This window comes from Penicillium lagena (assembly GCF_028827675.1).
Source record: "Penicillium lagena strain IBT 129212 chromosome Unknown utg000001l_segment0_segment0, whole genome shotgun sequence".
NCBI classification, from domain to species: domain Eukaryota; kingdom Fungi; phylum Ascomycota; class Eurotiomycetes; order Eurotiales; family Aspergillaceae; genus Penicillium; species Penicillium lagena.
Genome location: NW_026623222.1, coordinates 5,855,931 through 5,881,296, shown reverse-complemented (window position 1 = coordinate 5,881,296; position 25,366 = coordinate 5,855,931). Strand labels below are relative to the sequence as shown.

The 25,366-nt window shown below is 53.8% G+C and overlaps 15 protein-coding genes across 15 annotated transcripts; 7 read left to right on the top strand and 8 right to left on the bottom strand.

Annotated features, from left to right (window-relative positions):
- Positions 1 to 172: 172 nt before the first annotated feature.
- N7510_002601 (uncharacterized protein) lies at positions 173 to 1,628 on the bottom strand (the record flags this gene model as incomplete). The annotated part of the gene is made up of 2 exons (XM_056974528.1): positions 173 to 1,346; positions 1,390 to 1,628. 2 exons carry the CDS (start codon positions 1,626 to 1,628, stop codon positions 173 to 175), a joined length of 1,413 nt encoding a protein of 470 aa, XP_056839645.1.
- Positions 1,629 to 3,392: 1,764 nt separating this feature from the next.
- On the top strand, positions 3,393 to 3,605 carry N7510_002600 (uncharacterized protein; the record flags this gene model as incomplete). The annotated part of the gene is made up of 1 exon (XM_056974527.1): positions 3,393 to 3,605. One exon carries the CDS (start codon positions 3,393 to 3,395, stop codon positions 3,603 to 3,605), a length of 213 nt encoding a protein of 70 aa, XP_056839644.1.
- A 223-nt stretch (positions 3,606 to 3,828) lies between these two features.
- Positions 3,829 to 5,567, top strand: N7510_002599 (putative C2H2 finger domain protein; the record flags this gene model as incomplete). The annotated part of the gene is made up of 3 exons (XM_056974526.1): positions 3,829 to 4,227; positions 4,321 to 4,547; positions 4,934 to 5,567. The coding sequence occupies 3 exons, from the start codon at positions 3,829 to 3,831 to the stop codon at positions 5,565 to 5,567; spliced, it is 1,260 nt and encodes a 419-aa protein (XP_056839643.1).
- Positions 5,568 to 5,716: 149 nt separating this feature from the next.
- Positions 5,717 to 5,983, bottom strand: N7510_002598 (uncharacterized protein; the record flags this gene model as incomplete). The annotated part of the gene is made up of 1 exon (XM_056974525.1): positions 5,717 to 5,983. The coding sequence occupies one exon, from the start codon at positions 5,981 to 5,983 to the stop codon at positions 5,717 to 5,719; it is 267 nt and encodes an 88-aa protein (XP_056839642.1).
- Positions 5,984 to 6,222: 239 nt separating this feature from the next.
- N7510_002597 (putative RNA polymerase II Elongator complex associated protein Kti12) lies at positions 6,223 to 7,412 on the bottom strand (the record flags this gene model as incomplete). The annotated part of the gene is made up of 2 exons (XM_056974524.1): positions 6,223 to 7,095; positions 7,152 to 7,412. 2 exons carry the CDS (start codon positions 7,410 to 7,412, stop codon positions 6,223 to 6,225), a joined length of 1,134 nt encoding a protein of 377 aa, XP_056839641.1.
- Positions 7,413 to 7,947: 535 nt separating this feature from the next.
- N7510_002596 (uncharacterized protein) lies at positions 7,948 to 9,546 on the bottom strand (the record flags this gene model as incomplete). Its single annotated transcript, XM_056974523.1, has 3 exons — positions 7,948 to 8,796; positions 8,852 to 9,145; positions 9,235 to 9,546. 3 exons carry the CDS (start codon positions 9,544 to 9,546, stop codon positions 7,948 to 7,950), a joined length of 1,455 nt encoding a protein of 484 aa, XP_056839640.1.
- A 125-nt stretch (positions 9,547 to 9,671) lies between these two features.
- On the top strand, positions 9,672 to 11,849 carry N7510_002595 (Zn(II)2Cys6 transcription factor; the record flags this gene model as incomplete). Its single annotated transcript, XM_056974522.1, has 3 exons — positions 9,672 to 9,961; positions 10,024 to 11,366; positions 11,422 to 11,849. The coding sequence occupies 3 exons, from the start codon at positions 9,672 to 9,674 to the stop codon at positions 11,847 to 11,849; spliced, it is 2,061 nt and encodes a 686-aa protein (XP_056839639.1).
- Positions 11,850 to 12,140: 291 nt separating this feature from the next.
- On the top strand, positions 12,141 to 13,565 carry N7510_002594 (uncharacterized protein; the record flags this gene model as incomplete). The annotated part of the gene is made up of 4 exons (XM_056974521.1): positions 12,141 to 12,548; positions 12,599 to 12,706; positions 12,759 to 13,173; positions 13,231 to 13,565. 4 exons carry the CDS (start codon positions 12,141 to 12,143, stop codon positions 13,563 to 13,565), a joined length of 1,266 nt encoding a protein of 421 aa, XP_056839638.1.
- Positions 13,566 to 13,701: 136 nt separating this feature from the next.
- Positions 13,702 to 14,618, bottom strand: efm7 (putative nicotinamide N-methyltransferase Nnt1; the record flags this gene model as incomplete). Its single annotated transcript, XM_056974520.1, has 3 exons — positions 13,702 to 13,773; positions 13,833 to 14,417; positions 14,475 to 14,618. 3 exons carry the CDS (start codon positions 14,616 to 14,618, stop codon positions 13,702 to 13,704), a joined length of 801 nt encoding a protein of 266 aa, XP_056839637.1.
- Positions 14,619 to 15,430: 812 nt separating this feature from the next.
- N7510_002592 (uncharacterized protein) lies at positions 15,431 to 15,898 on the top strand (the record flags this gene model as incomplete). The annotated part of the gene is made up of 1 exon (XM_056974519.1): positions 15,431 to 15,898. The coding sequence occupies one exon, from the start codon at positions 15,431 to 15,433 to the stop codon at positions 15,896 to 15,898; it is 468 nt and encodes a 155-aa protein (XP_056839636.1).
- A 534-nt stretch (positions 15,899 to 16,432) lies between these two features.
- Positions 16,433 to 17,206, bottom strand: N7510_002591 (uncharacterized protein; the record flags this gene model as incomplete). The annotated part of the gene is made up of 2 exons (XM_056974518.1): positions 16,433 to 16,729; positions 16,784 to 17,206. 2 exons carry the CDS (start codon positions 17,204 to 17,206, stop codon positions 16,433 to 16,435), a joined length of 720 nt encoding a protein of 239 aa, XP_056839635.1.
- Positions 17,207 to 17,480: 274 nt separating this feature from the next.
- Positions 17,481 to 18,714, top strand: N7510_002590 (SDR family oxidoreductase; the record flags this gene model as incomplete). Its single annotated transcript, XM_056974517.1, has 2 exons — positions 17,481 to 17,894; positions 17,950 to 18,714. 2 exons carry the CDS (start codon positions 17,481 to 17,483, stop codon positions 18,712 to 18,714), a joined length of 1,179 nt encoding a protein of 392 aa, XP_056839634.1.
- A 1,032-nt stretch (positions 18,715 to 19,746) lies between these two features.
- Positions 19,747 to 21,374, top strand: N7510_002589 (MFS transporter; the record flags this gene model as incomplete). Its single annotated transcript, XM_056974516.1, has 2 exons — positions 19,747 to 20,028; positions 20,085 to 21,374. 2 exons carry the CDS (start codon positions 19,747 to 19,749, stop codon positions 21,372 to 21,374), a joined length of 1,572 nt encoding a protein of 523 aa, XP_056839633.1.
- A 626-nt stretch (positions 21,375 to 22,000) lies between these two features.
- Positions 22,001 to 22,639, bottom strand: N7510_002588 (uncharacterized protein; the record flags this gene model as incomplete). The annotated part of the gene is made up of 1 exon (XM_056974515.1): positions 22,001 to 22,639. The coding sequence occupies one exon, from the start codon at positions 22,637 to 22,639 to the stop codon at positions 22,001 to 22,003; it is 639 nt and encodes a 212-aa protein (XP_056839632.1).
- A 1,799-nt stretch (positions 22,640 to 24,438) lies between these two features.
- N7510_002587 (uncharacterized protein) lies at positions 24,439 to 25,067 on the bottom strand (the record flags this gene model as incomplete). The annotated part of the gene is made up of 2 exons (XM_056974514.1): positions 24,439 to 24,758; positions 24,926 to 25,067. 2 exons carry the CDS (start codon positions 25,065 to 25,067, stop codon positions 24,439 to 24,441), a joined length of 462 nt encoding a protein of 153 aa, XP_056839631.1.
- Between the last annotated feature and the right edge of the window lie 299 nt (positions 25,068 to 25,366).

The window sequence follows — 25,366 nt, the reverse complement described above, 5'->3', positions numbered from 1 at the left end:
CGTAGTGGATAATTGTATATTCCGATGACTTGTTTACATACTCATCCCAGTTCACCAGGAAAATATATATCTGCCTAGAATGTCATATCAACGATCATTCATACCGGACGCATGAATATCCAGCCATGGAGGGTCAGTTTTCATAAATGCTAGAGCCAGGCTAGGGAGGATGTTAGAGAAGCGGGTCCGGCGATGAAGATGGCAGCGAAAAGTGCTGGCCAAACACCGTGGGCCTACGGGGGGCGTTGGGACGCCACGGGGGACTTTCGGGCGGACCACACGCTCGTTCGTGGTTTTTCCTGGTAGTCAGCTTGCCGTCCAAGGCGACTTCCTGTCCGAAGATCCTCAGTAGAGAAGTATCGCCCCCTCGGATTGCATCTGCCCCAGGAACTTGGGAGCCCGATGCGCGTAGGACATGCGCTGTGTCGGCATCTGGGCTGATATCTCTTGAGAAACGCCAATCGCGACGGCTTGGGTGTGTGGCTCGTTCGATGGCATTGCGGGGCTTCCCAAACCAACCCGGCCCTCTTCGTTCCGCCTCCGTGGGACTGAGAGGTGAATATTGGTCATGCTGACTCGACCGAGTTTCGATCGCGGTGTTGGGTCGCTGCTGAGCCACCAGGCCGACGCTGCAACCCATCCGCTCCGCGAGGAATTGGTCCTCAATTGTGAAATGCCTGGGTCCCCTCGGGACGGAGGAAACGGAGCCCGAGCGGTCGACAGTCGACGGCCGAGATCCCGTTGCGTCATTTTGCTCACCTGCTACTTGATTTCGTATGTCGGAGTCATCTGAAGTCTCCTGCGAGGTTTGCACAGAGAGATGTTTGTCAGGAAATTGAGCCAGAGCGGCTCGCCGAGGGGGAGGCGGCAATGATTTGTGAGACTGGAAGGACCTCGTGTTCGATCTCAGCGACAAACGGTTAGTGTAGATGGCCCCCTTTTCCCTGCCTGGAGGGGCAGATTCCTCGCAATCAAAAAGCATTGACTGGGATGAGCCATTATTGCCTTGGCTGTTACTGGACTGGAGACCGGTGGAACGACCATTGATTCGGATATGGATATCCCCAGCGTCCACATTGAGGAGAGTACATTTGGTCCGTTCTTGGTCGGAGTGGGTCAGCCTGAGATCCGCTCCGTGTCCATGAGTATTCAGTCGCCTCTTATCGTGGTCGTTCAGTCTTCGTCGCTTTCCAAACCTCTCTGTTTCTTCGACTGGAGCGAAGGCGATGTTCAAAGGACAAGCGGTCGATATGGTGGCCCAGTCACATTTCTGGAGGAGCTGGCGCTTGATCCCTTCCAGATGATTGGTCTTTGATGCTGGTGACGGAGGGACAGACTCCTTGGCTCTAGGAGAAGATATGGAGGGTTAGCAGTGCAAAAGGGACTGACAAACCCTCCATGAACTCGAAGCAATTGACCACTGACTTCGGTCTCAGGTCTGCCTTGGCCTTGTCTCGATCCTCTCTCGAAGCAAAGCTTTCCCACTGGAATGGGCTTGGTGGACGTGCCACTTGGGAGGTGCTGGACGCTTTCAGCCGGGACCTGACGAGGTTCTGTCGCTGAGATCTGGTCAATGCTCCCGGTCTGACAGCCGAATGACGCCGCAGCTGGCTGCCCATCCAGTTCATAATGTTGGTGGTGGGTGTGCGGCAATCAAGCAAGCAACAAGCAAGCAAGCATACCGATACCTCAACAAACAGTGCAAACCCACCACGTGACCTTCGCACTTTCTTCCCTTTCTCTTCTCTCTCTTTTTTTTTTCTCTTCCACTTACAACTCGACTCTCACCTCCCCTGGTGTTTCATCCCCTCCCCGATTGACTGACTTTGACCAACCCGGTTCTCACCCACCCCCTTTCACTAGGTAAGCAATCCTACCCTCCCTCCTTTCCCTCTCTGCCGACCGCAAGGCCCCGTGCCCTGCATGATGAGCAACAATATTCCAAAGCATAGTTCACCTGAAATCTTCGGATTGCTGAACGACAACCTATTACCATCTTTCTTTTTATCTGACAATTCGTCTTCCTGCTGCCTGGTTGATCGCGTTCCCCTGTTTGTCCCATGCTGACGGACAAAAGGATTTTCATTAGTTGACGCATGGCTGCCCAACAGTGGGTCGGCGTGGCTCGCCCCGAACCGCCCACCCGCGAGGTTTGACTAGATACGGAGTAGATAGAAACATAATCCATGTGCTTGCAACGCAGCTCCTGCAGCCCCGTAACGACTCCCTCGGAGACGTGGATACACTCCTGACCAAACAATCCCCGTCATCGTGCGCCGACCCTCTCCATGTGCCAATCACCCGTCGCCAGTTCACCGCTCCCGTTGCACAGGCCATCACATCACGTAGTGGGATGGGCCAGCGCACTTAGACTCCCGTCCTGCCCATCGGCTAAATACCTGCTGATCCCCCTCGGCCCTTCCCGTCCCTTTCTCTTCTCTTCCCACCTTCGAGATACCCTTTTTCCCTTCTTGTTGATTCTTTCGAGATACCCCTTTCACCCATCCCCTAGTCACTACTACAACATTTGACCCACTGGACGTGGAACTCTCTCCCCATCAGAGTTCTACATTGATTCCCACCAGGACTTCTTTCCATATATACATACTATCCCTCCAGGACAGGATTTGCTTTCTGCTTGTCGCTCCCCCCCAGGCTGCCCTTAGTCTGCACATCAACAGAGTCAATAGGTAGTCCCCGTCACACTTTCCTTGTTCCTATGCGCCTGTGCTATCTTTTGTTGCCGGACCTGTGCCGCGTTGTCTTGTTCTCCCAAGGATGTCGTCGACACTTGAATTCCCAGGATCCTGTCCATGGACCCTAAATGGAGTGCTGGAACTCCTGCCAATTCTACTGGCATTCAATGATGGTGATCTTTTTCTTTTTCTTTTTGCTGCCATGGATACTCGTCCGCGGCGGCCGCTGCGTGACCGGACTCATCTTGAGTGATGTTAATGTTGCACACTCACTTGCTTCAAAACACTGCCACTGGATCTTGCCCTGGACTTTTTCCTCCGTTGGCCTCAACTGGCCTTGCCTTCAAGCCTGAAGGCGAGTGCATGGATTGATCCCTGGACGATGCTGCCATTCCTGCCACTGGATACCCAACGCCCCCAATGGATTGTTCCCCACAAGGATACGAAATAATAATGTTGATCCCTGGACTCATTAATGATGATATGCTGGCCTTGGCCTTCCTACGATGCTGTCTCCTTTGCCAAGGAGTTCACAGATGAGAGTTAATGTGCTCTCTATTCGACATGGATCCGAAGCACCTGCTTCGTCACTTACCCCAGGACGTTGACTCATAGCCATGATGCTGAATACGAATTATACTGCCTAGGAAATCAAGACCTTACTTACCTGGACTGCCGCGGATGATGATGACGACCATGATGATACCACTCCCTGGCACAACTAGCGCACTGGCCAAGCTTTACATGGCGCCCTGTTCTATTCCTCCTGAGAGCTTGGATCTATTCCAGACGATCAACCGGATGTGCATGCAAACTGCAATCTTTCTCTTCCAGGACCGCGCGCCCCTCTGCCCTCGGATTGCCCTGTCCTCCAACACGTCTTCGGTGCGTCAGCTTGTGAATCGCTAACCTAGATGACACTGCTAACACCGAACGGCAGGTCTTCGACCCACCCGGGATCTTGGACATCTTTATTGTTTTCTGCTGTTCTATATTTGCGTTGTCGAATTGTAGGTCACTAACATGATGCATCAACAGTGTATACTGCGACCTATCCATAATGTCGCTCAGGTCCAACGACCCAGACCGGGTCTCTCTTTCACACTCTGGACTGAACCCCGGAGTTCAGTCCATGTCCAGCCTGGCTTCCCAACCGATCCAGGCTGATGACTTGGTCAACCCAGGCAATTCATCTGCTTGCTCCAGTACTCACACAACCCATGGAACCCCCCCGGACATGAAGGACTGGACCATGAATGGTGCCGAGTCCCTCGACCAGGCCATCTCTTCTTCCAAGCCGGACTCTCCCGCAGTGCAAATGCTTGCATTCTCCATGTCTCAGCAGCTGATGACGCCCACAGTGGGGCCCAATGATGTGATGTTCCCAGAGATGACGGACTTCCCAGCAGTTCAAGACCCCAATGACCGCAGTGATATGTCCCAGGACTTGAAATACTCCTATATGGATTTTTTGAGAGTGATCCTGACATACACAGTGGCACCCCAGATGATACCTACTCCGATGGGCACAGTTCACGCACGGAAGATGGCCAGTTGATCATGAGCCCGGATCCCTGGAATTCCATGATGGATGATGCTGGACAATACCCCAGAGCCAATCTAGATCAGCTTTCATCTAGCATTTTCCAACCTGTCCCAATCTCTCCCCCCCTTAACGGAGGCTAGTAATGATGTCTCTGTTACTTCTTCATGTTCTCACACGGGCTTTTCTTCGTTTATGGCCACTGATGATGTCCTACTTGGAGACTTCACTTCTATTGGCAACCAGGGGGTCAACCCGATGGACCCTTTGTTCCCCAGCACGGCGCTCACTGACCGGGACCCCAACAAGTGAGTGTCACGAAGGCCAAGATTGTCCCTCAAATCCTGGTGACTAACTGCGCTACCTAGAACCATCAGACCTATCCGATCATCGCGCCGGGTGGCCCTGCCAGCCGCGTCTCAGCCCCAAGTGAAGGCTGATCCGGAATTTTTCCCATCTCTGCCTTTGAGAGAATCACTTCGGCAAAAGCCCAAGGAAAATGCCGAGGCACGGAACCCGCGAGACCACCCCTTCTACTCTATGCCCACTCATAGCGATGGAAAATACCACTGCCCATTTGCCACTGGAGACAAAACCTGCAACCACACGCCAACCACGCAGAAATGCGCTTACCAGCAAGTTCCCCCTTTCACATTAGCATAGCCGGACCCTAGAGGCTAACCGGCATCAACAGCAAATACCTGGACTCCCACTTAAAGCCTTACCGTTGCAAAGTGGATGTTTGCGTGGAAGCTCAACTCCGCTTCTCATCCAACGCTTGCTTGTTCCGCCACGAGCGCGAGGCTCACGGATTACATGGCCATGGAGATAACCCCAACCTCTGCCTTTGGGAGGGCTGTGAACGGTCCGTTCCAGGATACGGATTCCCCCGGAGATGGAATCTATTCGACCACATGCGGCGAGTGCACGACTACACGATTTCAGAGCGTCCCAGCTCTCCGGAGGCTCCACCGGTCTCCACGACCATCAAAAGAAAGGAACCAGCTGGCCGCAAGAAAAGGATCACGGGCGCAACCCCGGGCCAGACCATGAAGCGCACCCGTTCGGTGCACTCCCAGGCCAGTTCTCTCAAGGCCACCCAAAGCTCAGCACATCATGGACATCGGCTACAAAATGCTGAACGCAGTTACTACAATTGCCGCTCCCGTCTGCTGGAGGAACTCGACAGGATCACGCCACAGAATATCACCATGCATGATAAGGTCAATGCCAGCCTCCAGGAATTGTTTACCCTCGGACTGAACTATCGTCACATTGAGGCCAGTCACACCATGCCACAGCCGACGAATAGATCCCCATCTGCATGAACGATCGTAGAGCGGTTACCTCTTATGATGTGATATCATCCTCAAGCCCAACGGTTGACAGAATGGCCTCCTTGCACCGGCGTCAAGCTACAGAGGGTACATCCCGAAAATATGTAACGCCAGAAAGGTCCATTGTGAACCATTTATTGTTATGCCACAGTCAAGGCACTGCCCGAAGAACCAAGGATGGTCATAGCCCCAAAAAGGATTTCTGAGGAAGAAGCACCGGCTGCGTGGAACTTGCGACAATTAACCAAGATGCAAGTGACTTCCCCGGCAGAGGACTCCGCACATGCGAATGCTTCGCGGCCCCGGATTAAACTGCGACTAGGTAACTCGACCCAATCGGCTTCCTGGGAAAGAAAGCGCGAGCCTGCAGGGTATTGATTGGTACCAACCATCAGGTCGGCCACCATTGAAATCGTGTGAGAGTGGAGGAAGGAGAAAGAGAACGAGGAATGGGAATATTTGTTAGATTTTTGTTTTCGCATCGAATCCGTTCGTTTTTCTCCCCGTTCTAAACAGCAAAAGAAACATACTTAGGATTGAAATCATTCAGTCCATGTTTATTATCTCGTCATGTCGTTAATCCTTGGATCAGCCTTCTATATACACTTAGAATCCCCAAGCAAAACAAGTAAGCCTCTGTAAGCCTCTAAGCAGTTAGATCATCGTTGGCTTCGCCGCTCAGATCTGCATTGAGGAAGCGCACAAACGCATCCCCAATCTGGTCCGCCGTCAGGCCACCTTGCCCTGCGCCATGGCCATGACCAATGTAAGCGCGGTTTAAGCTGATCCACTGCCTACGCAGGCGCTGCAGCCGTGGAAGGGTCAAGATACCTCCCGCGCCAGCCAATTCATCAGTGGTACCGGCCGTGGCGACGTGGGCCGGAATGAAGACGGGGATGGACGCATCGGGTACAGCAATGGTGATTCCTTTGTTGTGCAAGCTCTGCGCCAAGGCTGCCTCGGCGGACGGTTGCGACTGCGTGAACGCGCGAAGGGCGGCCACAATACCCGAGGTCTGCTTCTCCATTGCGTACAGCGCGCGGGGGTCCGTCGCTGCTGCTTGCACCGTTGCTTGATGCGGGACGATCTTATGTCGTGTCGAAATGCCCCCACCGCGCCCGAGTGTCCTTGTTCCCGTTGCTATACTCGCGGTGTCGGAGATGGTCGATGAGGCTAGCGTTTCTGCCAGATTTGCCGTTTGCGACTCATCCGCTTCTGTTTGCGCCGAGGGCAGCAGCACTCCCGTGAGAGCGTGGAAGATATCTGCCACCGGTGGCTCGGGGTCTGACCATAGTACTGTGAAGAGTGGCTTGTCCCATCGGCTATGTGTGCTGGGCTCTTCGTAGCGAAAGATTAGGTTGTTGAGCAGGTCCGAGGGGTAAGGCTTTTCGTCGTCTTCGTCTGATGCGTCTTCTGCGGTAGTGGTAGGTTTATCATTCAGATGTGGTTGCGGCGCAGTCTGTCGTAGTCGAGCGTCGTTGTTCGCGACGCACTGGTCGACGGGAGTGCCGACGTGGACCTTGTTTGAATCTCTAGTCAGCAATCAAGTAGTGCAAGGCTAGCATGGGCACATACCACACAGCAGGTGGTACCGGCAGCCTTAGCCTCACACCACAGCTGATACCGCCAGCCCTTGATGTAGTTCATCCCATCAAGAATGACGATGCTATCGCGGGCCAGGGCGCGCTTTGCCCGGGCGTATGCGACACCACGGGCTTCTTTCTCGGTGCGGGCATGGTCATAGACGGTGCGTGGATGCGAAGAATCATGCGAGGGAATGACGTGTACTTTGAATCGCGATTTCAGCGGGGGAGGAGGCGGACGCAAAGAGCTCATCCTGCGACTTGTCGAGTAGCGACGCCAGCTGGCGAGCGCGGTAGCTCAGGCCGGAGCATGGGTAGCCGGTCAGGATGACAAGCTACAAGGTAGGAGAGAGGAAGAGTCAGAGACAGACAGTCTACTGCGGAGGGCAGGGACTCACGGGCATTGCTGAGGGTGGACGAAGAAGACGAATACGGAGAAGTAACCAGGACCACTTTTTTTTCGTCGGCGGTGGGCGGACGATTTAGCTGGTCGCCCTCGGGATCGATTAATTGACTGCGGTACCCAAGGTATTATTATGTACAACACGAATGAATTGATGAATCTAATTAATTATATACATTCATCATTCTCCAGTCGATTCATGGTTCACCCTATCGACGATCCTCCACCTGCTCTTCCGCTCTCCACGTCTGCGATGGAAGACTTCTCCAGCGCGAGCCATACACCTTCAGCATCAACACCGGCACCAGCAGCACCACCACAATCAGAGCGAAGGTCAGCCAAGCATACTGGATGCCAATACGCTCGCCAAAGGGGAGTCTAGTAATCAAAAATCAGTGGACGGCACTTGACGCAAACGGGGGCAGAACTCACGCGTAGAAGGAGATAAGACAGGAGAAAATCTGTCGGAAGGCGTTGAAGACGGTGGATATCTCCACACTTTGCGGTTTGTAGCACTGAGAAGGTTAGCATGGCTTTGAAAGGATGACGGGGCCCGACATACATCGGTCGCATAAGCATAGATTGTGGTCGTGGTGATCTGAAGGCCCATGTTGGCGATTCCCATGCCGAAGGCGCTGCCCACCCAGTGCGCCGTCTCCGGGTGCGAGAGGCACACGCCCTCGATGATGATGCCCACCGGAATTAGCAGGGCTCCCCAGATGGCATGCAGCCGTGCCTCGGGAAGGCGCTCGCCGTTGTTCTTCTGAGCGTGTCGGTTGGACAGCCAATCCGTCACCCACCCAGCGCTGAGCTCACCGATTAGGCCACCGATCAGAAGAGGAATACTCAGCATCAGGCCAGTCTGCGGCGTGGTGAAATGGTAGATCGAGGTGAACAGCTGGGCTCCCGTCAGGGCAAAGAGAACGGTGCCGTAGCCGAAGCAGGTCATGTACAAGATCGCGGGCAAGAGGATCGGCAGCAGCCGTAGCATCTCAAACGGTCGGACGAAGTCTCGCATGCGCGGGCGGCGAGCCGGAACATGACTGCGCGTGAACGAGAGGTTCTGTGCATAGGATTGCTCCTGATACGGCTCGTCACGGCCCTCGGAATAGAGCGTCTCGGGCAGACAGAACACGGAGAGGACGAAGGTGCCCAGCTGGATATAGCCTGGAATGTAGAAGCAGGCGCGCCAACCGAGGGAGTTGGCCACAAAGCCTCCGACCAAGGGAGCAAACTGGGACGCTGACAGTTAGCTATGATCTCGATGGGACAAGAGAGAATCTCCATACATGAGCACCGCTGGTCAGACACAGCGTGTAGATGCCCATGTAGACACCACGTTGATGCTGGAAGAACAGGTCACAGATGACCGCCGCACCCATGGCCATGGCGGAGCCGCCGCCCAGCCCGTTGAAGACGCGCGTCACCATGATGCCGGCCCATGTTTCACAGTAGCCGGCGGCGATGTTGGTGACGGCCGCGAGCAGGTTGCCCGCCAGGTAGACGGGTCGACGTCCATATTGCCGGGCAAAGGGCACAATCAGCAGCGGGCCAATCCCGGCAAAGACGAGATACAGCGTCAGCTCTAGAGGGATATGATAAGCACGACTCCTCGATCTCCGATGCTCCGATCTTACCATAACTGGTCTCCACCACGCCTTGGTGGAAGGACTTGGCCATCAACACAAATGCCGGGTTGGCGACCGCGGACGAAAAGGGGCCCAGCAGGGCCAGCCAACTGATCTGGAGCGCGACGCTCAGCTTCAATGCCGGATGCCAGTTCTAGTATTGTCAGTCGATGGATCGCTGTGGGTAAGCCAGGACCAGGACGTACCAATGGGTCATCGCGATGCTCCGTCGGCTGGGGCACGAGTGGCAGCCCATGCGGATCCAGGCGTGGTTCCTTGCGATTCCGGGCCTCCTGTTGTGGCTCGACAGGCGACGAGACGACGTCGTCTCTGGTGGCGGACTTTTCAGGATCCATGAGCAACCGTCAATCGTGGAGATAGGGAGAGATTGTCTGGAAAGGGCGGGGAGAGGTTCTTCAGCAACCCCCTTAATTATGTTACTAGCGGACCCTCGGGGAGTTAAGTCCGCGTCGATCCTATCATGGCCCCCATCGCGACCCGGACCGCGGGCCCTGGGGGGAGAAAACTGATGTGGAGCCAGTCGTTCGTCTCTCTCGGATTAATCTCCACCTCCCTCATCGCCATGGGGGACCCTCCACCGCACAAGAAGCGGCGCAACCGCGTGCCCATCTCATGTTTTAGCTGTCGCTCGCTCAAGACCAAGTGTGATGGCGTCCGGCCTGTCTGTTCGACCTGCGCCCACAATGGGCGGGAATGCGTGTTCACGCAGCGCGGGATCTCCGGGGGGAATATGGTGACGGTGAGCCAAGAGTAAGACGATTGACGCCCACTCGCATCGGTCGTTGTGTATGGAGCACTAACGGGTAGAAAAGCTATGTACGCGGCCTGGAGAAACGTCTGGAGCTGCTGGAGCGATCCAACACGACGGCGTCTGCCTTGCCCCCTGCCACCCCGGCCCCCCCGCGACCAGCGCCCGAGAGATCGATATCGTCGGGGCCCAGCTCCTCCGCCGTAATGGTGGACGCCAATGTGTCGATCGGAGGGCTTTCCTTCACCCAGCTGATCCTCAACAGCCTGCACGGCCACGATAATGTCAAAGCGCAGTCCATCATGACGGACCGCGAGGCCCGCGCCAGGCCGTCCCTGCTGGCCGGTGATGACCTCTATACGCTGCCCGAGAATACGGCAGAGGTCCTGGATCGGTTCTTCGCCGTCCGCAATATCCTCGCGCCCGTCTTCCACGCCCCCAGCGCTCGGCCGGCGCTCGAGGCGGCTATACGCTGTTCGCCCGCCGAGAGGCATCATCACCAGTCGGCATTGGCCCTGCTCAACATGATCCTGGCGCTGTGTACATCACACTTCCTGATCGATGAGGCGAATCCACACACGGCGCGAAAACACTATGATATCGCCATGGCCCTCCTGCACCCGACCATCCTTCGCGACTGGAGACTGGAACATGTTCAAGCCCTCGTGCTAGGCGCGAGATATCTCCAGGGTACTAGTTGTGGTGATGAATGCTGGAATGTCTTGGGTCTGGCCATCCGAATCGCCTACGGCCTACGCCTACACCAAGAGCCGCCCGAGACCGACCCGCCTCCGCTGCGAGAAACCAAGCGCCGAGTCTGGTACTCCGCGTATACCCTTGACATGCTTTTGAGCATGATATACGAACGCCCATCGGCAACCAGATCCGATTCCACAGTCTGCCCGCCGGAAGACCTCGATGATGACTGTATTCAGGAAGATCGACTCCTCTACCCGACACCAAGGCGGCCATCCTTCATGGCCTTCTTTCTTCAAGTGATCAAGCTCTACCGTATTGTGGAAAAGACTCTGGCTTGCCTGGGAAAGAACCCACAGGACCCCCGGGAAATCGCAGAGCTGATCATGGCTCTGGATGAAGATTACCAAAGATGGCAGCGCGAGCGACCTGCACACCTCGTTCTCAACTATGGCAATGCACAAGAGCCGCCCTGGATTCTGGCACTACGTGGCAATATGGTTCGCATTTTGATTCACCGACTGTCTCTGGGCGTGACCCTTCACCACCTCGGCCAACCCCAGCAAAATGAGGACTCGATGGTGAGCCATATTTTGCAACATAGCCAGGCGGCGTGTGTAGCGGCCGCGATGGATACTGTTGATATTGTGGCCTTGAGACATGAACAGACCAGGCATACCATGGGTCTGGACTGGTTCAACATTTATTATTGTAAGTCTGCGCCCCTAACACTCCTTGACGACCGAAGCTGATCCTTGCAAAACAGTGTTCAATGCCGTTCTTGTCCTGGTCTCCCATGTGGTCGACCCAGTCCACTCCCAAGACCGGCCCGCACTCGCGAAAGTCGAACAAGCCCTTCACATGATCAAGGCCATGTCGAGCAACCACTCCTTTGCACGCCGCGCGTCTTTGTTTCTGCAGCAGTTGGTTGGGTACATGAACCAATTTCTGGGATCTCGGCAGCCCAGGGAGGACAATGCACCCCGAGGCAGTATCCCGTCCGCGCCGGAGTCGTCCACATTGCCTCCCACAATGCCCGGTGCGCCCGTATTTCCAGATCTCCAAGCGTTGTGCGGGTTTACCCAGAACCTCACCGATAATCTGGAGACGCAACTAGAGGATTTTGACACGAGAGGTCTGTCCGGGTCGTTGTGGACGTTCCAAGATCAGGGACCATACACAGGATTTCAATAAATGGTAACTGGTAGCTTCGTTGGTTGGATCTATCGGAGGATGAATGTAGCGTCGGATAAGCTGTTTGGATGGGAGCGTTTCCCTGTCAAAATAGTCCACCTTCTCAATTCTCACTAGTTGGTCCCACGTCCGCTTAACTCCCCGCCAAGCCCGCAACGGTCAGACTTGCCTCCCCGGTTCCTCTCGAAAGGAAGCGGAATGTGCCCGATAAAATTATTTTATATGACATAAATATTTATATACGACCGGATATCTCTCTTTGTTCGGTCCACCATATCGAACACCCTTACCATGTTTCGTATTGCCATCATCGGCGGCGGCCTAGGCGGCCTGTTCGCCGCGCTCTCTATCAAGCACCACTCTCCCTCGAAAGATATTCACATCGATGTCTATGAGCAAGCGCCCGAGTACGGCGAGATCGGGGCTGGCGTAGGCATTGGTCCTAATGCCGCAGCAGTCATCGGAAAGTTAGGGCTCATGGAGGAGGCGTTGAAGATTGCCGGCAAGCGTGAAGGTGTCTGGCTCTCGTTCCGGCGTTTTGATACTGGCGCCGAGGTGCACACTGTCAACACACCAGCCAAAGGCAATACCGTCCAGCTACCGATGCATCGTGCTGAGTTTCTGGAGCTGCTGGTGGACGCAATTAAGAAGCGGGGAGCGGCGACTCTGCACACGAATAAGCGCTGTTCGGCGCTTGAGGTGAGATTCTAGGAAGGGATCCCACAACCATGTTCACTGACTTGACCTAGGATCAAGGAGACACCATGCTGGTGACCTTTGCGGATGGAACGAGCACATCGGCCAATCTGGTGATCGGGGCTGACGGCATCCACTCCGCTGTGCGCTCGCACTATGTGGTAAGCGATACAAAATATGTCGCACCGGTGTCACTGACTGACAGCTCATCAGAGTGATAATCCGCAATATGGAGAGATGGTTGTCTACCGCGGTCTCTGTCCCATCGACAAAATCCAGGACCAGTGGTCTCTGCCCACGTACGCGGCATTGTTCATGGCGCCCGGCAAGCATTTCCTCACATTCCCTATCAGTAATAATAAGATATTAAACGTTGTGGGGTTTGTATCTACTCCATGGGAGAAGCTGGGGGATGTCACCGAGAGTTGGACGCTGAAGGGTGACAAGGGCGAGGTCGAGGAGCAATTCAAGGACTTTGCGCCGGTGGTACAGACGGTGCTGCAGAACATGAACACGAACCCACTGAAGTGGATCTTATTCGATCGCCCGTCGACGCCGGAATGGATCTTCTCCGGGGGCAAGGTGGCTCTCCTGGGGGATGCAGCGCACGCAATGTGTCCCCATCAAGGTGCGTGTATTCTATCTACCTGACTTTTACGGTGTGCTGATTGCACCGCCCTGGCAGGTGCTGGAGCTGGCCAAGCTCTCGAAGATGGCTATATCGTCGGGCGAGCTCTCGCGGATCACTTCCAAGATCCATCCCGTTGCAGCGTGTCGGACGCTCTGCGGCTCTACCATTCCATCCGGTACCCCCGCTCGGAGAAAGTGCAGGTGACGTCTCGGCAGGCAGGCGATTTGTATGAAATGAAGAGCCCGGATGTAGCGGGACGGAGCTACGAAGACGGTCTCTCCATCGTCAAGGGCAAACTGGAGGACCGCATGAAATGGATCTGGAGCGAGGATATGGACGAAGTATACGAGAGTGCCCGAGACGCATGGCGACCATCCACCTCAGCGTGATGGATTTTGTGTATTATTGTACCTCGACATGCATTATTGCATATCTCATAGTGATCTATTGGCTCTAGCGATTATTTGTATATCAATCTTTCGGTTCGTCCTCGTTTCAAGTCTCCGGGTATCACATTCTTGTGGTTTACTTGCTCTTCAACTCGTCGGGGGCCCATCTGAGCTCATACCCAAACACGGTCCGCCGAAGCCTCTCATCCTGCAGCAAGTCAGCACATACAGTACACATACAGTAGCCATGGCCGGAGGGGAACTGACTCCCGGGTCATTTTCAAACAAGACCTCGTCCATGAGTTTTTCGAAAATCTTGGTCACGGTAAACCCGCTGGCCTCGGCGAGCGGAAAGAATTGTTCGGTCTTGGGCAGCAGCCAGGGTTCATACGGAGTGAAGATGACCAGAGCCACCGACCCCGGGTCCTTCTTGAGGGTCTGCTGCATCGTCTTGATCAAATTCGGATGCTCGCGGTGAGCATACACTACATCCGCCATGATCAGAACGTCAAACCGTGGCGACTCCCCATCTGGCAGAGGAGTCAGATACGCCAGGAGGTTGTCCACGGGGCTGCCCCATTTATAGCCCTCGACATGGAGTCGGGATTGACCATCTGGCGCGGCAGCAATCATCGTCTTGGCCAGGTCGGCATTATATCGCATATTCTCCACCAGTTCCAGGTCCGGGTAGTCGGTCATGACGACGGTGCGAGCACCCTGGACAGCGCTGACGATACTCGGCACGCCCGCGGCGGCACCGATCTCGAGGACATCTTTGCCGCGGATCAAGTTGGTGGTGTGCTGTTCGATGTAATGCGCACTGGTCCGACCGGCATTCCACAGTAGATCGGCCTGGTGTCAGAATTAGTTTTCCCCGTCGTCCCATGGCGAGTTCTGGAGGAGCCGTACGTAGAGAGGGTGGTTGCCCACGAGCCGCACGCGCACGGTCTGACCGGAGAGCATGCGGTGCTCGGCGAAGGAGGGCGGTTTTTCGTCCGGATAGAAACCCTCGGGGTCCTGGAACAGGTCCCCCGTCCCAACGTCGTCGTCCATGCTGGGCTGGTGGGTAAATGATTGGCCCCGCGAGCTGGAAAAATATGCTGGTTATCGTTATCACAGGCCTCCTGCCTGAGGCAGAGATCCGAGATCGCTCTAAGACACTTATGCTCGGGGAGTCGATCCTCCTACTGCTGTCCATACTTGCTGCTCCGGCTCTACATACACGATGTATTCCCTCCTCTGTAGTTCTTCTGAGGATGGCCTACCGATGGATCGACATTCCCGTTCAACCCCCGGGTCGCATTGGTCCGCCAGTCCCCTGCATGTAACTCCACTCCACCATGTGAATGTTCTGATGGCTCTATCTCTCTCTAATATGAGACCGTCCAGGCCAATAAGATCGAAGACCTAACTAGCCCTCCGCAGTTCTCCGGCCGAGGCTTGTGGGCCATCCTGCCATACCATACGTACCATACACAACTCTCCTGCCGTCGAATTGTGGAGATACCATTCCAATACGCGGGTAATCATGCACATCATCGACTCGGTTCTTCTTCTGCCTTCGGCGCTTGTCCTAGTTAACTCCTCCCTCCTCCCTCCCCCTCCCCTTCCTAGAACCTTTTGTCGGGCGCTGGTTGGGGTCATCTTTCACTCACTCACCTACTCGTCCTTTTCTACAACCATCCCCCCCCCCCCCCCCCCCCACCAGGCACGTCATTCTCCAGATTTTGGACCCCGCGGTTAAATTGTCCTGCATTCCCTCCGAACGGGGCTCCAGTCCCTTGCGCCATTGCCGTCATCCACCCGGGGGTCGAGTGTAGTTGGCCTCATCGATCTTGCACTCGATTAAAAGCAGATCGGTCGCCATGGCCTTCCCCGTCTCTCAACCTTCCACCTCGCTCCCTTCATCGGCTACCTCGACCATCAACCCTGCAATCACCGCCACGGCAGAGGAGTCTCACTCTCAGAAGAATACCCTCAACATCCCATCCACGCAGCCGACCACCATGTCACTCCCTTTACAGTCTCCGTCGGCCGTCTGCCCACCGCCGCACCCCGCTCTCCAGATGCAGGGCTTGCCGCAGGCCCTAAACACTTCATCTCATCCCGCTCAAGCGGTTCCCGCACCGGGCAACGACCAGCCAGTCCCGCAATCGGGCGCTGCACCGGTTCCACAACCGGGCACTGATCACCACTACCCACACCCGATAAATGGCCTCGGCGGCCCAACGGCGACCGCACCCTTCCTGCAAGACTTTAGTCTTGTCGCCGAAGCCGCGAAGCGCGCTCAGATGTCGATTGTCATGCGTGATCTCGAGAGTGTGACCCTATAGATCCGATGGAAGGGCAGGTCCCAAGCCGATAGAGGATAGTTGCATGCCCTCCTGACCGTGGACTGGCTCTGTGGTTGGCAGGATTCTTTTGCTGGTGTTTTTTTGGAAGGTTGTGGCTGTGGCGTATGACTCCGGATTTCTATTTTCTTTTTCATCGATCTGTCCTCGACATGATCCCAGGCCGCAGGGGATGTACCGTAATCCCTGGCCGTATTGCAAGAGGCGACCACGACCGGCGTTTGTTGGGTTTAGCTTGAGATCTTATACCATTATTATTATCTTCGATAATAGTACTATACTTCCCCTGATCATTCCTCCATGACATTCCAAAGTTACCTTTTGTAGGAGTTCCAAGGCTAACTATGCAATGACCCACCACCACATATTTCTGCTCATCCTTCGTAACTAGGTCGTTCATTCTCAGTTGGTAAGAGGCTTGATATCGACTCGAGAGACTGCAGGTTATCCTTGCGTCGCTCAGCATTTGGCTTTCGTTAAGATCTTGTATGTTTTGAGCACTCCAAAACTATTACTCTAGGCAGGATTGTTACGCTTTCGTTTCTGTCCCTGGTCCCCAGCGCGAACAAACAGCGCATCCAACCGCTGCTGTCCTTTTTCCTTGCGGTCCACCTTCACCTTCTCGGCGGCCAGCACCGGTGGTCGCCCCTGCACTCGCCGCTGCGCATCCTCTAGCAGTTCTATTTCCCGTTCGCGCTGTCCGCGGACCGTGGGAATGGACCAGGCAGACGAGGTGGCCGTCTTGTGCGCCAGTTTATACTTGGACCCCGTCAGGTGGGTTTCGTAGGTGTTGGCATCGACCTTCCTCACATGCTATACATGGTGTTACACATGGATTTGGTCTTCGGTCCGAGAGGCCTCTCTCACCTGGTGTCCTACAATCAACCAGTGATACTCCGTGCCCACGGGCGCACCACTGCCCTGTGGTGCCTTCCGCGCCCGTCGCTTGTGAGTCTGGTAGTCGATGGACCAGCGATCCGGTTCCTCTTTCGTCTCCTTCCAGATCCCCGGATCGTAGTTCCATGTATGTGAGCCGCCGATGGCCATCCCGGAGTAGACCTGCCCGTGATGTGTCTTGATCGCATTGTATCGCCCGCCCCCGACGTAGGATGGTTTAGATGCCGCATTTGGGTCCATGCTTTCGTCGGAGGGGTTTTCCTCTTCGTCGAGGAGAACGGTATCCATCGGAGGGCTGGGATGGTCCATAGAGGGCACACTGGCGGGACTATTTTTGTTATCCTCGTCGAGAGGTTGGTCGCTGGGCTGAGGTTTCTTCGTAGCCTTGGGCATTTTCGGCGCGGATCGTTGAGCGATGATGTGGATATATACATGCCATCATTGGATATGTATTTTATTTGTCGGTGATGTCACATTGATGCAGTGAATCTGAGTCGTCCACCCGTCCTTTGTTAGTTCGCATGATTCAAGACATAGATCTTCCCATGTTGTTTACGTGGTGTAATAATAATGATGAGGGGCAGAGAACAGGGTTGTTTGTTGTTTTCAACTCCTCTCTCTCTCTCTCTCTCTATCGCATCAATCCCACTACTTGAAGCTACTGAACATGCCAGCCCCTACCAATCACGCTCTCGTCTTCGGTGCCTCGGGCATCTCCGGCTGGGCCGTGGTGAATGCCCTGCTGAGCGACTACCCGGCCGCTGACAGCTTCGCACGAGTGACGGCCCTGACCAACCGTCCACTGTCCCAGGAATCGTCGCAGTGGCCGCCTTCGGAGAAATTCCAGGCCATTGACGGCATCGATCTGCTGAAGGGCGAGCAGGCCGATCTCGACCATGCGCTGAAGCAGCGGGTGCCGGACATCGACACCGTCACGCACGTCTACTTCTTCGCGTATATTCTGAACATGGAACCCCAACAGGAAATCCAGGTGAATGTGGAGATCCTCCGGCGCGCCATGGCGGCAATCCAAACTCTCAGTCCGAAGCTTAAATTTGTCGTGCTGCCCACGGGTGCCAAGGTCGGTCTCTACATAGGTAGACAGGTCTCTCAACGCTAAATAAACTGCTCGATAGGCATACGGGATCCATCTCCTCGATTACTTCCCCTTCAAAGACCAGGTCCCCCTGCGCGAGTCACTCCCACGTATTCCCGAACCCTTTGCCTCGCAACTTTTCTACTACCCGCAGATCGATCTGCTGCAGTCGCTGTCCGAAGGAAAGAGCTGGTCCTACTGCACCGTGATGCCCGATGTGGTCGTCGGCTTTGTCCCCAACAACAATTTCTGCTGCCTGGCACAGTGGCTAGCTCTCTACCTGAGTCTGCATCGTGAGATTTCTGGAGAAGGGGCCGAGGTCGCCTTCCCGGGGAACATGGAGACCTGGACAGTGAAGAGCAACGACAGCAACCAGGACGTGATTGCGCGATTTTCAATCCATGCCAGTCTGCATCTGGAAGTCAGCGCCGGCGAGCGGTTCAACGTCGCCGATAGTGCGGAGCCAACGACGTGGAAAACCAAGTGGCCGATCCTCTGCGAGTATTTCGGGCTGAAGGGCGTTGCTCCAGACGGAACGGGCGTGGACCCGGTCCAGTTTCTAGCCGAGAACAAGGACAAGTGGTTTGTGATGGAGGCCAAGTACGGACTGGAGACGGGAAGGGTGGCCAACGACCGGAGCTTCCCTTATCTGCCGATCGGGATTCTCTCCATGATGAAGTGTGACCGTCAGCTGGACTTGACCAAGACGCACACAGCGTGGGGAAAGGCGACCGAAGAGCTGGACGTGAAGCAGAGCTGGTACACGGCGTTTGATCGGTTTCGGAAAGCCAAGATTATTCCCTAGTCGTTTCATCGCAGCATATCGCTTTTCGACGCAGGAGTGGTCGAGGCCCTCGGCTTGAACTATACACCATATACATCTTCGTAGTTGGGCGCCCGACTTGGGGGCGAGTACCTAAGTTGTACATAGGCCTAGTTCTACTACTCTTATATATAGCCCTTAAAAGGGACGGGGCGTCGTCTTGAATTAGGAGGCGGCATCAAGAAAAGCTACTTTAGATCGGGACCAATGAGAGGCCGTAAAGTTCTAGAGAGAAAATCTATAATTACAATAAATAATAGATGACAGATTAGGCGAGGTCTCGAGGGTTGCCCCAACCCAAGATTAGCTTTCAGGATTAGCCCCAAGGATTAGCCTCAAGGATTACGAGCCCAAGGATTCGTTCTGATACTAAGCCACGTTCCCGTAGATATGATTCAGGGCTCAGGACAAAGCTAAGCAACCACTTTACTGCATTTACGGTTCCCGTTGAATTTCTTTGTATGCCTATGTTTCCTCGCTTCAGCCGTCAGTGCCGACATCACCGCAAGCTGGGTTCTAGTTGGACCGGACGCGCCACAAGATCTATTCATATGGGAAAATATCGAGTCCAAAGATGCAGTCGGCGTTATCGTGGCAGATAAGGCAGTTTGGGCTTTCAAGGTCGACGGAAGTGAATTCACATCGATTCGATTTCCTCTCTCGATGGGAGAATCGCAAGACGGCAGAGATTATTATTACTACATGCAGCCCTGTGGTGGTGGCGGTGGAACGTTCCAAATCTGAGAGGACGACGTTGAGGACGATATTGAGCCAACAGATGGGTAGCGTGCACAATAACGACTGCACTTGATTCGCATATTGACTTGGTGCGGTTGTATACCGTCAATGCCGGTGCCGGGATTGATGTAGCGCGCGACCGGAGAAGCAGCCATCGATGATTGGTGGATAGAAAGCGCGACCGGGGCGACCAGGATGTAGTTGGATACTTCACTTAAAGCAATTTTCTCCAGGAGAAGAAAGTAACCATCCTTCGTACAAGTCTCCGTACAAGCAATGCCCGACCCGGAGGACCAGATCATGGAAAAGGATCGCACAAGCGACAGCAACAATGCCACCGTCCACCGGGAGCCCGAGGATCGGCCCAGTCCCGATCATAACCTGGAGCTGTACTCGGTCTTCACTGTCGGCCAGAAGAGAGCCATCGTCACCATGGGTTCGCTGGCCGGCTTCTTTTCGCCCTTATCCTCGAGCATCTACTTGCCGGCTCTCGACACCATCTCCCACTCCTTGCACATCTCCATCTCCCAGGTTAATCTGACGGTCACAACATACCTGGTAGGTCCATGCATACAGCTGTCAGTGCTCACTATTTGCTAATCGATCATTGGCAGATCCTGCAGGGTATTGCGCCCATGCTCATCGCCGGTTTCTCCGACTCGGCCGGCCGCCGACCAGCCTATATCATCTGCTTTACAATTTACCTCGCTGCCAACCTGGGTCTGGGCCTGCAGAACAGCTACCCGGCACTAATGGTGCTCCGTTGCCTCCAAAGCGCCGGCAGCAGCGGGACTGTTGCACTATCCAACGGCTTGGTGGGAGACATGATCACCTCTAGCGAACGAGGCTCGTACATCGCGTTTGCCATGCTCGGAAGCATGCTGGGCCCCTCGCTCTCTCCCGTGATCGGCGGCTTGATCAGCCAGTTCGTCGATTGGCACTGGATCTTCTGGTTTCTTCTCATCTTTGCTGGTGTGTTCTTTGCCATTCTCGCTCTCTTCATGCCCGAGACGTGTCGCAGGGTCGTCGGCGACGGCTCGATTCCACCGCCGCGCTTGAACATGTCTGTAACCGATATGATCCGCCACCGCAAACGCCGCGAGAATGGTCTCGAACCGGACCCAGAGAAAGTCGAGGCGGTACGAAAGCAGTATGCGCTCCGATTCCCGTCGCCCATTCCGACACTCAAGGTCGTTCTTGATTTGGAAACGGCGGTGGTTCTTTTGACAACCGGATCCTTGTTTGCGGGGTTTTATGCTGTCATGACGGGTGCATCGACCTCTTTCCATGAAGTGTATCACTTCAACGACATCCAGGCTGCCTTGATGTATCTTCCCATCGGCGCCGGAGGAGTCCTGTCGGCTTTCACGACTGGACGTATCGTGGACTGGAACTACCGCCGGCACGCGAAAAAGGCCGGGCTTCCCGTCATAAAAAACGTGCGACCGGATATCTCCAACTTCAACATCGAGCGGGTTCGGCTGGAAGTCGCTCTGCCACTTTATTACCTCAGTAACATCAGCATGCTGGCCTACGGCTGGGTGCTGGGCCACAAAGTCAGCCTGGCCGGTCCTGTCATTCTTTTGTTTCTAGCAGGTTGGACTCTGACGTCCACCTCGCAGGTCCTGAATGCTTTGATGATCGATCTCTGGCCGGGGAAGTCTGCCACCGCAACTGCAGCAAATAACTTGTTCCGCTGCGAAATGGGTGCGGTGTCTTCTGCTGTGATCAGCCCCATGATCTCTGCCATGGGCCAAGGGTGGGCATACACCACGCTAGCACTCCTCTCGATTGCGCTGTCGCCCAGTTTGTGGCTGATTGCGCGCCATGGGATGGGGTGGCGACAGAAGAGAAACAAGAAAGAAGAGGCGAGGCGAGAAGCGAAAGCCAACCGAAACACGTAGAGACGACGACGACGACGACGATGATGAGGATGTTTGCTTAGAACGATACATACCTACTTGCATAGCTATTGATTGCTCTGTATAGAAAGATAATAATGTGCATATCTTGCTCCTCTGATTCAGGTATTTTTAGCATGTAAGCAAGCTTGCGTCCGATCTGACGCACGCCCGGCCCACTCTTGGCTTACAGCCGTGGCGCAGTTAGCTACGTTAGCGCTGATGAAAATGAGAAAAAATTCAATACAATTTAAACATCTGAAGATGTGTATTTCAACAGTCACCGTATAGTGTACAGTGTATAATGTTTATGAAATGTATAGATGATTCAGTGTGTCGGAATGCATTTTCCAAACTCCAAGCTATGCACAACGCCTCGATCCGAGTCGAAAAATAAATAAAAACAAACTCTGCAGGGGAGAAAAAATTTCCTCATCCAATGCGTCCATATACATAGTGACATCCCCGATGCCGAATAGAAATCAGAAAATTAATAATAATGTGGCTCCGAACACCCTGTACACTTTTTGATGTATGCGATCGTCGCTGCAGCCGGTACATATTAACTGCCCTGTCGATCTTTGAAAGAAATTCTCTCTGTCGAATAATATCAATCACATCCCCCACCCCTAGATGAAGGAAGCCTGACTCCGGCCCGCTCGGTGAAGGGTCGATGATCCGATCAGGCTGGGCGAGGAAATACTGGCTGTCGGAGGTGCTGGTGCCTTGGAGTGCCGCCAGCTGGAGATGCGGCGGGTCAGGCGCCGACTCAGTCGGCGGGGCTGTGATGACCAACCATCAATGGAGATGATGGATATCGGCCGGGACCGTGGTGCACCCGCCGTCATGGAGGTCTGCGGGCGCGAGCCCGAATCTTCGGCGGTGTTGCTGCCGTCGAACATGAACAGAGTCGAGCGCCGTTTGAGCCTGTCGGCGGTGGCCCGCACGTCTAGCTGCAGCGAGTAGTCTTCCTTGATATCATCCAGGGCGTGAGACACTCGGCGCAGCAGTTTTGATGGTCTCTCGATGAAGGATGGAGGCCGTTGTTCGATGCCATACATCTCTAGTGGTGTCGAGTCAATGCCCTCGTCAACCGGGCTGGAGTAGAAGCGGCGGAATTTGGGCGCCATCGTATCTCGGCGGGGACGCTGCAAACCCAGCGATAGTGAGGAGACCGGCTGGGGATGCCGGTAAGGCGAGCGGGATGGCTCGCCGGAGGACGAGACGGAGCTCTGGCTCGAGACGTCGGTACAAGATGATGTCAACATGGTGTCGGAAGCAATGGGAAGTGAGTGAGGGTAGTGAGGGAAGAGTGAGAAAATGGAGAGGAGGGAAAAAATGGTCCGATCGAGTTTCAAAAGCTGATGTTGAATTCGCAATAAGACTAAGAGTGGATCTTCTCTAAGACAGCGCTGTTAGCTCAACTTAACTAGCGGTCCGTGTAACATGTAGATGACAGGTAATTTCATATATTTCCTGTATGCTAGACGAAAATGGATGGAAGGAGTTTCTTCATCGATGATTTCGGGTCTGTTGGTGACGTGGCATCCTAGCAACATGCTTCGTCCTAACTCTCTGTGCCGTCGGTCGTCGGCGTTTGCAAATCAACCGAACATTGGAGAAGATGCGCTTCCACGGTTCGTCCCGGATCGCAGCGATGCCGGTGCTCATTGGGCCGATTAAGGTCAAGGGTGGGTTTAAACGCAAGGCGTCTACGTATACTCTTCATACTATGTCCGTAACGGAGCTACAATGGGAAACCGAGAGAAGATGCATAAATCACAATGATAGGTATAACCCCAACCAACACTCCGGGCAACAATAATAATGAATTTAACGCCCGTTGCCATCTGAAACAGTGCCCAACGAGGGAATTTTTATGAGTGGGGATAGTTCGCCTAGCTGGATGGGGCCGGATGGAGCCCGAAGGACAAACCAAACACGGCAGGAGTGTCGAATATGGTGATCGGCAATTCAGGGGTTCGCCGTGATGTTCAATTCTTGATTATTATACCATTTGTGACTACTATATACCTAAAAACCATAGTCCAGCAATAGTACCAACAATGAAGCCAATATATGTAATATATAACATACACGGAGTAATTCTAGGTGACGACAGAAAGATCTTTCTTTTGATTACCCCGGTCTGCTCCCAAATACGCCCCGCCTGTTCTACTTGTATGTTAATGACTTGTTCGAGTTGATGGTCAACTTGATACCCCTCTAAGACTTCTGCCTCCCTGGCCTCTCAATGAATATCTGTACTGTTCCCTAAGGCCCTAAGAAGTCCAGAAAAAGGCCCGAGGAATCCCTCCTAATCATCAAGGTCATAGCCGTAACAGAATCGGAATCAGGGAATAATCCGTCCATTTCTGACTATCATTCCAAGGTCCGGGTGTCCCGTCTTTTCAAAAGATTAAGCGAAAAAATCTCATCGTCCCTAATTCACTCATTGAGCAAAGCCATTACAGATATCATTAAAAGTGAGTGCTCATGTAGGGTCGTGGCGTCAAAGTATACCCTGGTTGGATAGTTGGGATTCTCCCAACTTGGTCTTGCTGTGGAATGCTATAGCCACACTGCGATTCGCATTTCTTTGTGAAATAGTTTTGCTAGTAGACATCTTAGCGTCAGCGAGAACAATGGAGCAATTTTGAGCTATCAACTCACCAATGCAAGCCAACTATAACTGTCTGGATTCTCAACTGCGAGTAGTGGGTGGGCACCTAATTCGCCGGTTGCACAAGGGCCAGTAGCAAAATGCTGATCAATAGATCCACCACGGCTAGCCCAAAGAGTTAGAAGGATCAATAGTATTTAGCGATCCAAACTCACTGAGCTGCCTTTAAGGCTGCCAACCCAATTTTATCCCAATGCCTGGTTAGAAACTAGTCAGCCGGAGAATACTATGAATCAAGGGAGCACACAGAACAACATACACGTACTCATGGGGGAGCATGCCGCCCAGAGTTAGCATCTGATAAGATGTCACGGAGCCCAGCTCCCCACATTGAATATCCTGAAGGCATTTCATTTTCACCATTCCCTGTTTCATGCAACAATGCTAGATCGCATCTCCCTCAACAGGCCCAGTGATGCCTAGGCCTCTGAGGAATCTTTCCTCTTCTGAGTTCTTATCCACATCAATGATGTAACATTCAACAGCATCCTGGACGCACCATCCAGCCGCATCTTGGTTATCAACCCAGATATTGAACTTTCCAGAAGGACTAATTTCCTGCGCCATCAACTCAAAAATGTTATGCACGATATCTGAGTCTGCTTTTGCGAAGTACTCATTAAGGATCTCCGGGTCCGGGTTGTTCAGTTGATTACTGATGAGCTCCAAGCTATCTCTCCACCCCTGTATTGTTGTATGTAGCTCTGGTCATTGGGATCGTTTTTGTCAAATTTGAGATACCTGAATCTCTCTCCCTGTAAAAAGGACCTGCTGTCACGGGCTGAAAGGGTAGTGTGTTCTCTGTTCGTGTAAAACCTTCAGTTTATGATAAGCCGATACTCCATTCATCTATTCATCTGGGACAACTCACCCTGGATATACCTGCAGAGCTTGAGGGTACCACACAATAGATCACAAGCCACGACAAATGCATTGTATAGTAGATCGGTATCAGCGTCGTAGGGGTTAGAATCACCCGGGAAAACTTGTCCTTTCGAGATAATGTTTTGCATTATGTCAAGACAGGGTTGGAGCTATCGGGCGATTCATGTACATTAAGCGAGATTGGGGGGCGGGAAGGTTACTTGCAAGACTAGTGAACTGGCGGGCGAGACTGAGCTCGGGCAACAGTTTGTGAGCCGGGCAATACGCCCAGGATTCAGCGATCCGCCATTCTCCACCAGCAGTCTCTGACTTAACATTTATTGAGCACATAGTCGGATTATCCCGTATTCTCATTATCAAATAGGGGCTAAATAGATGGATATAGCTTAAGACACTTCTGATCTACATATCAGAATCATTGGTCAGT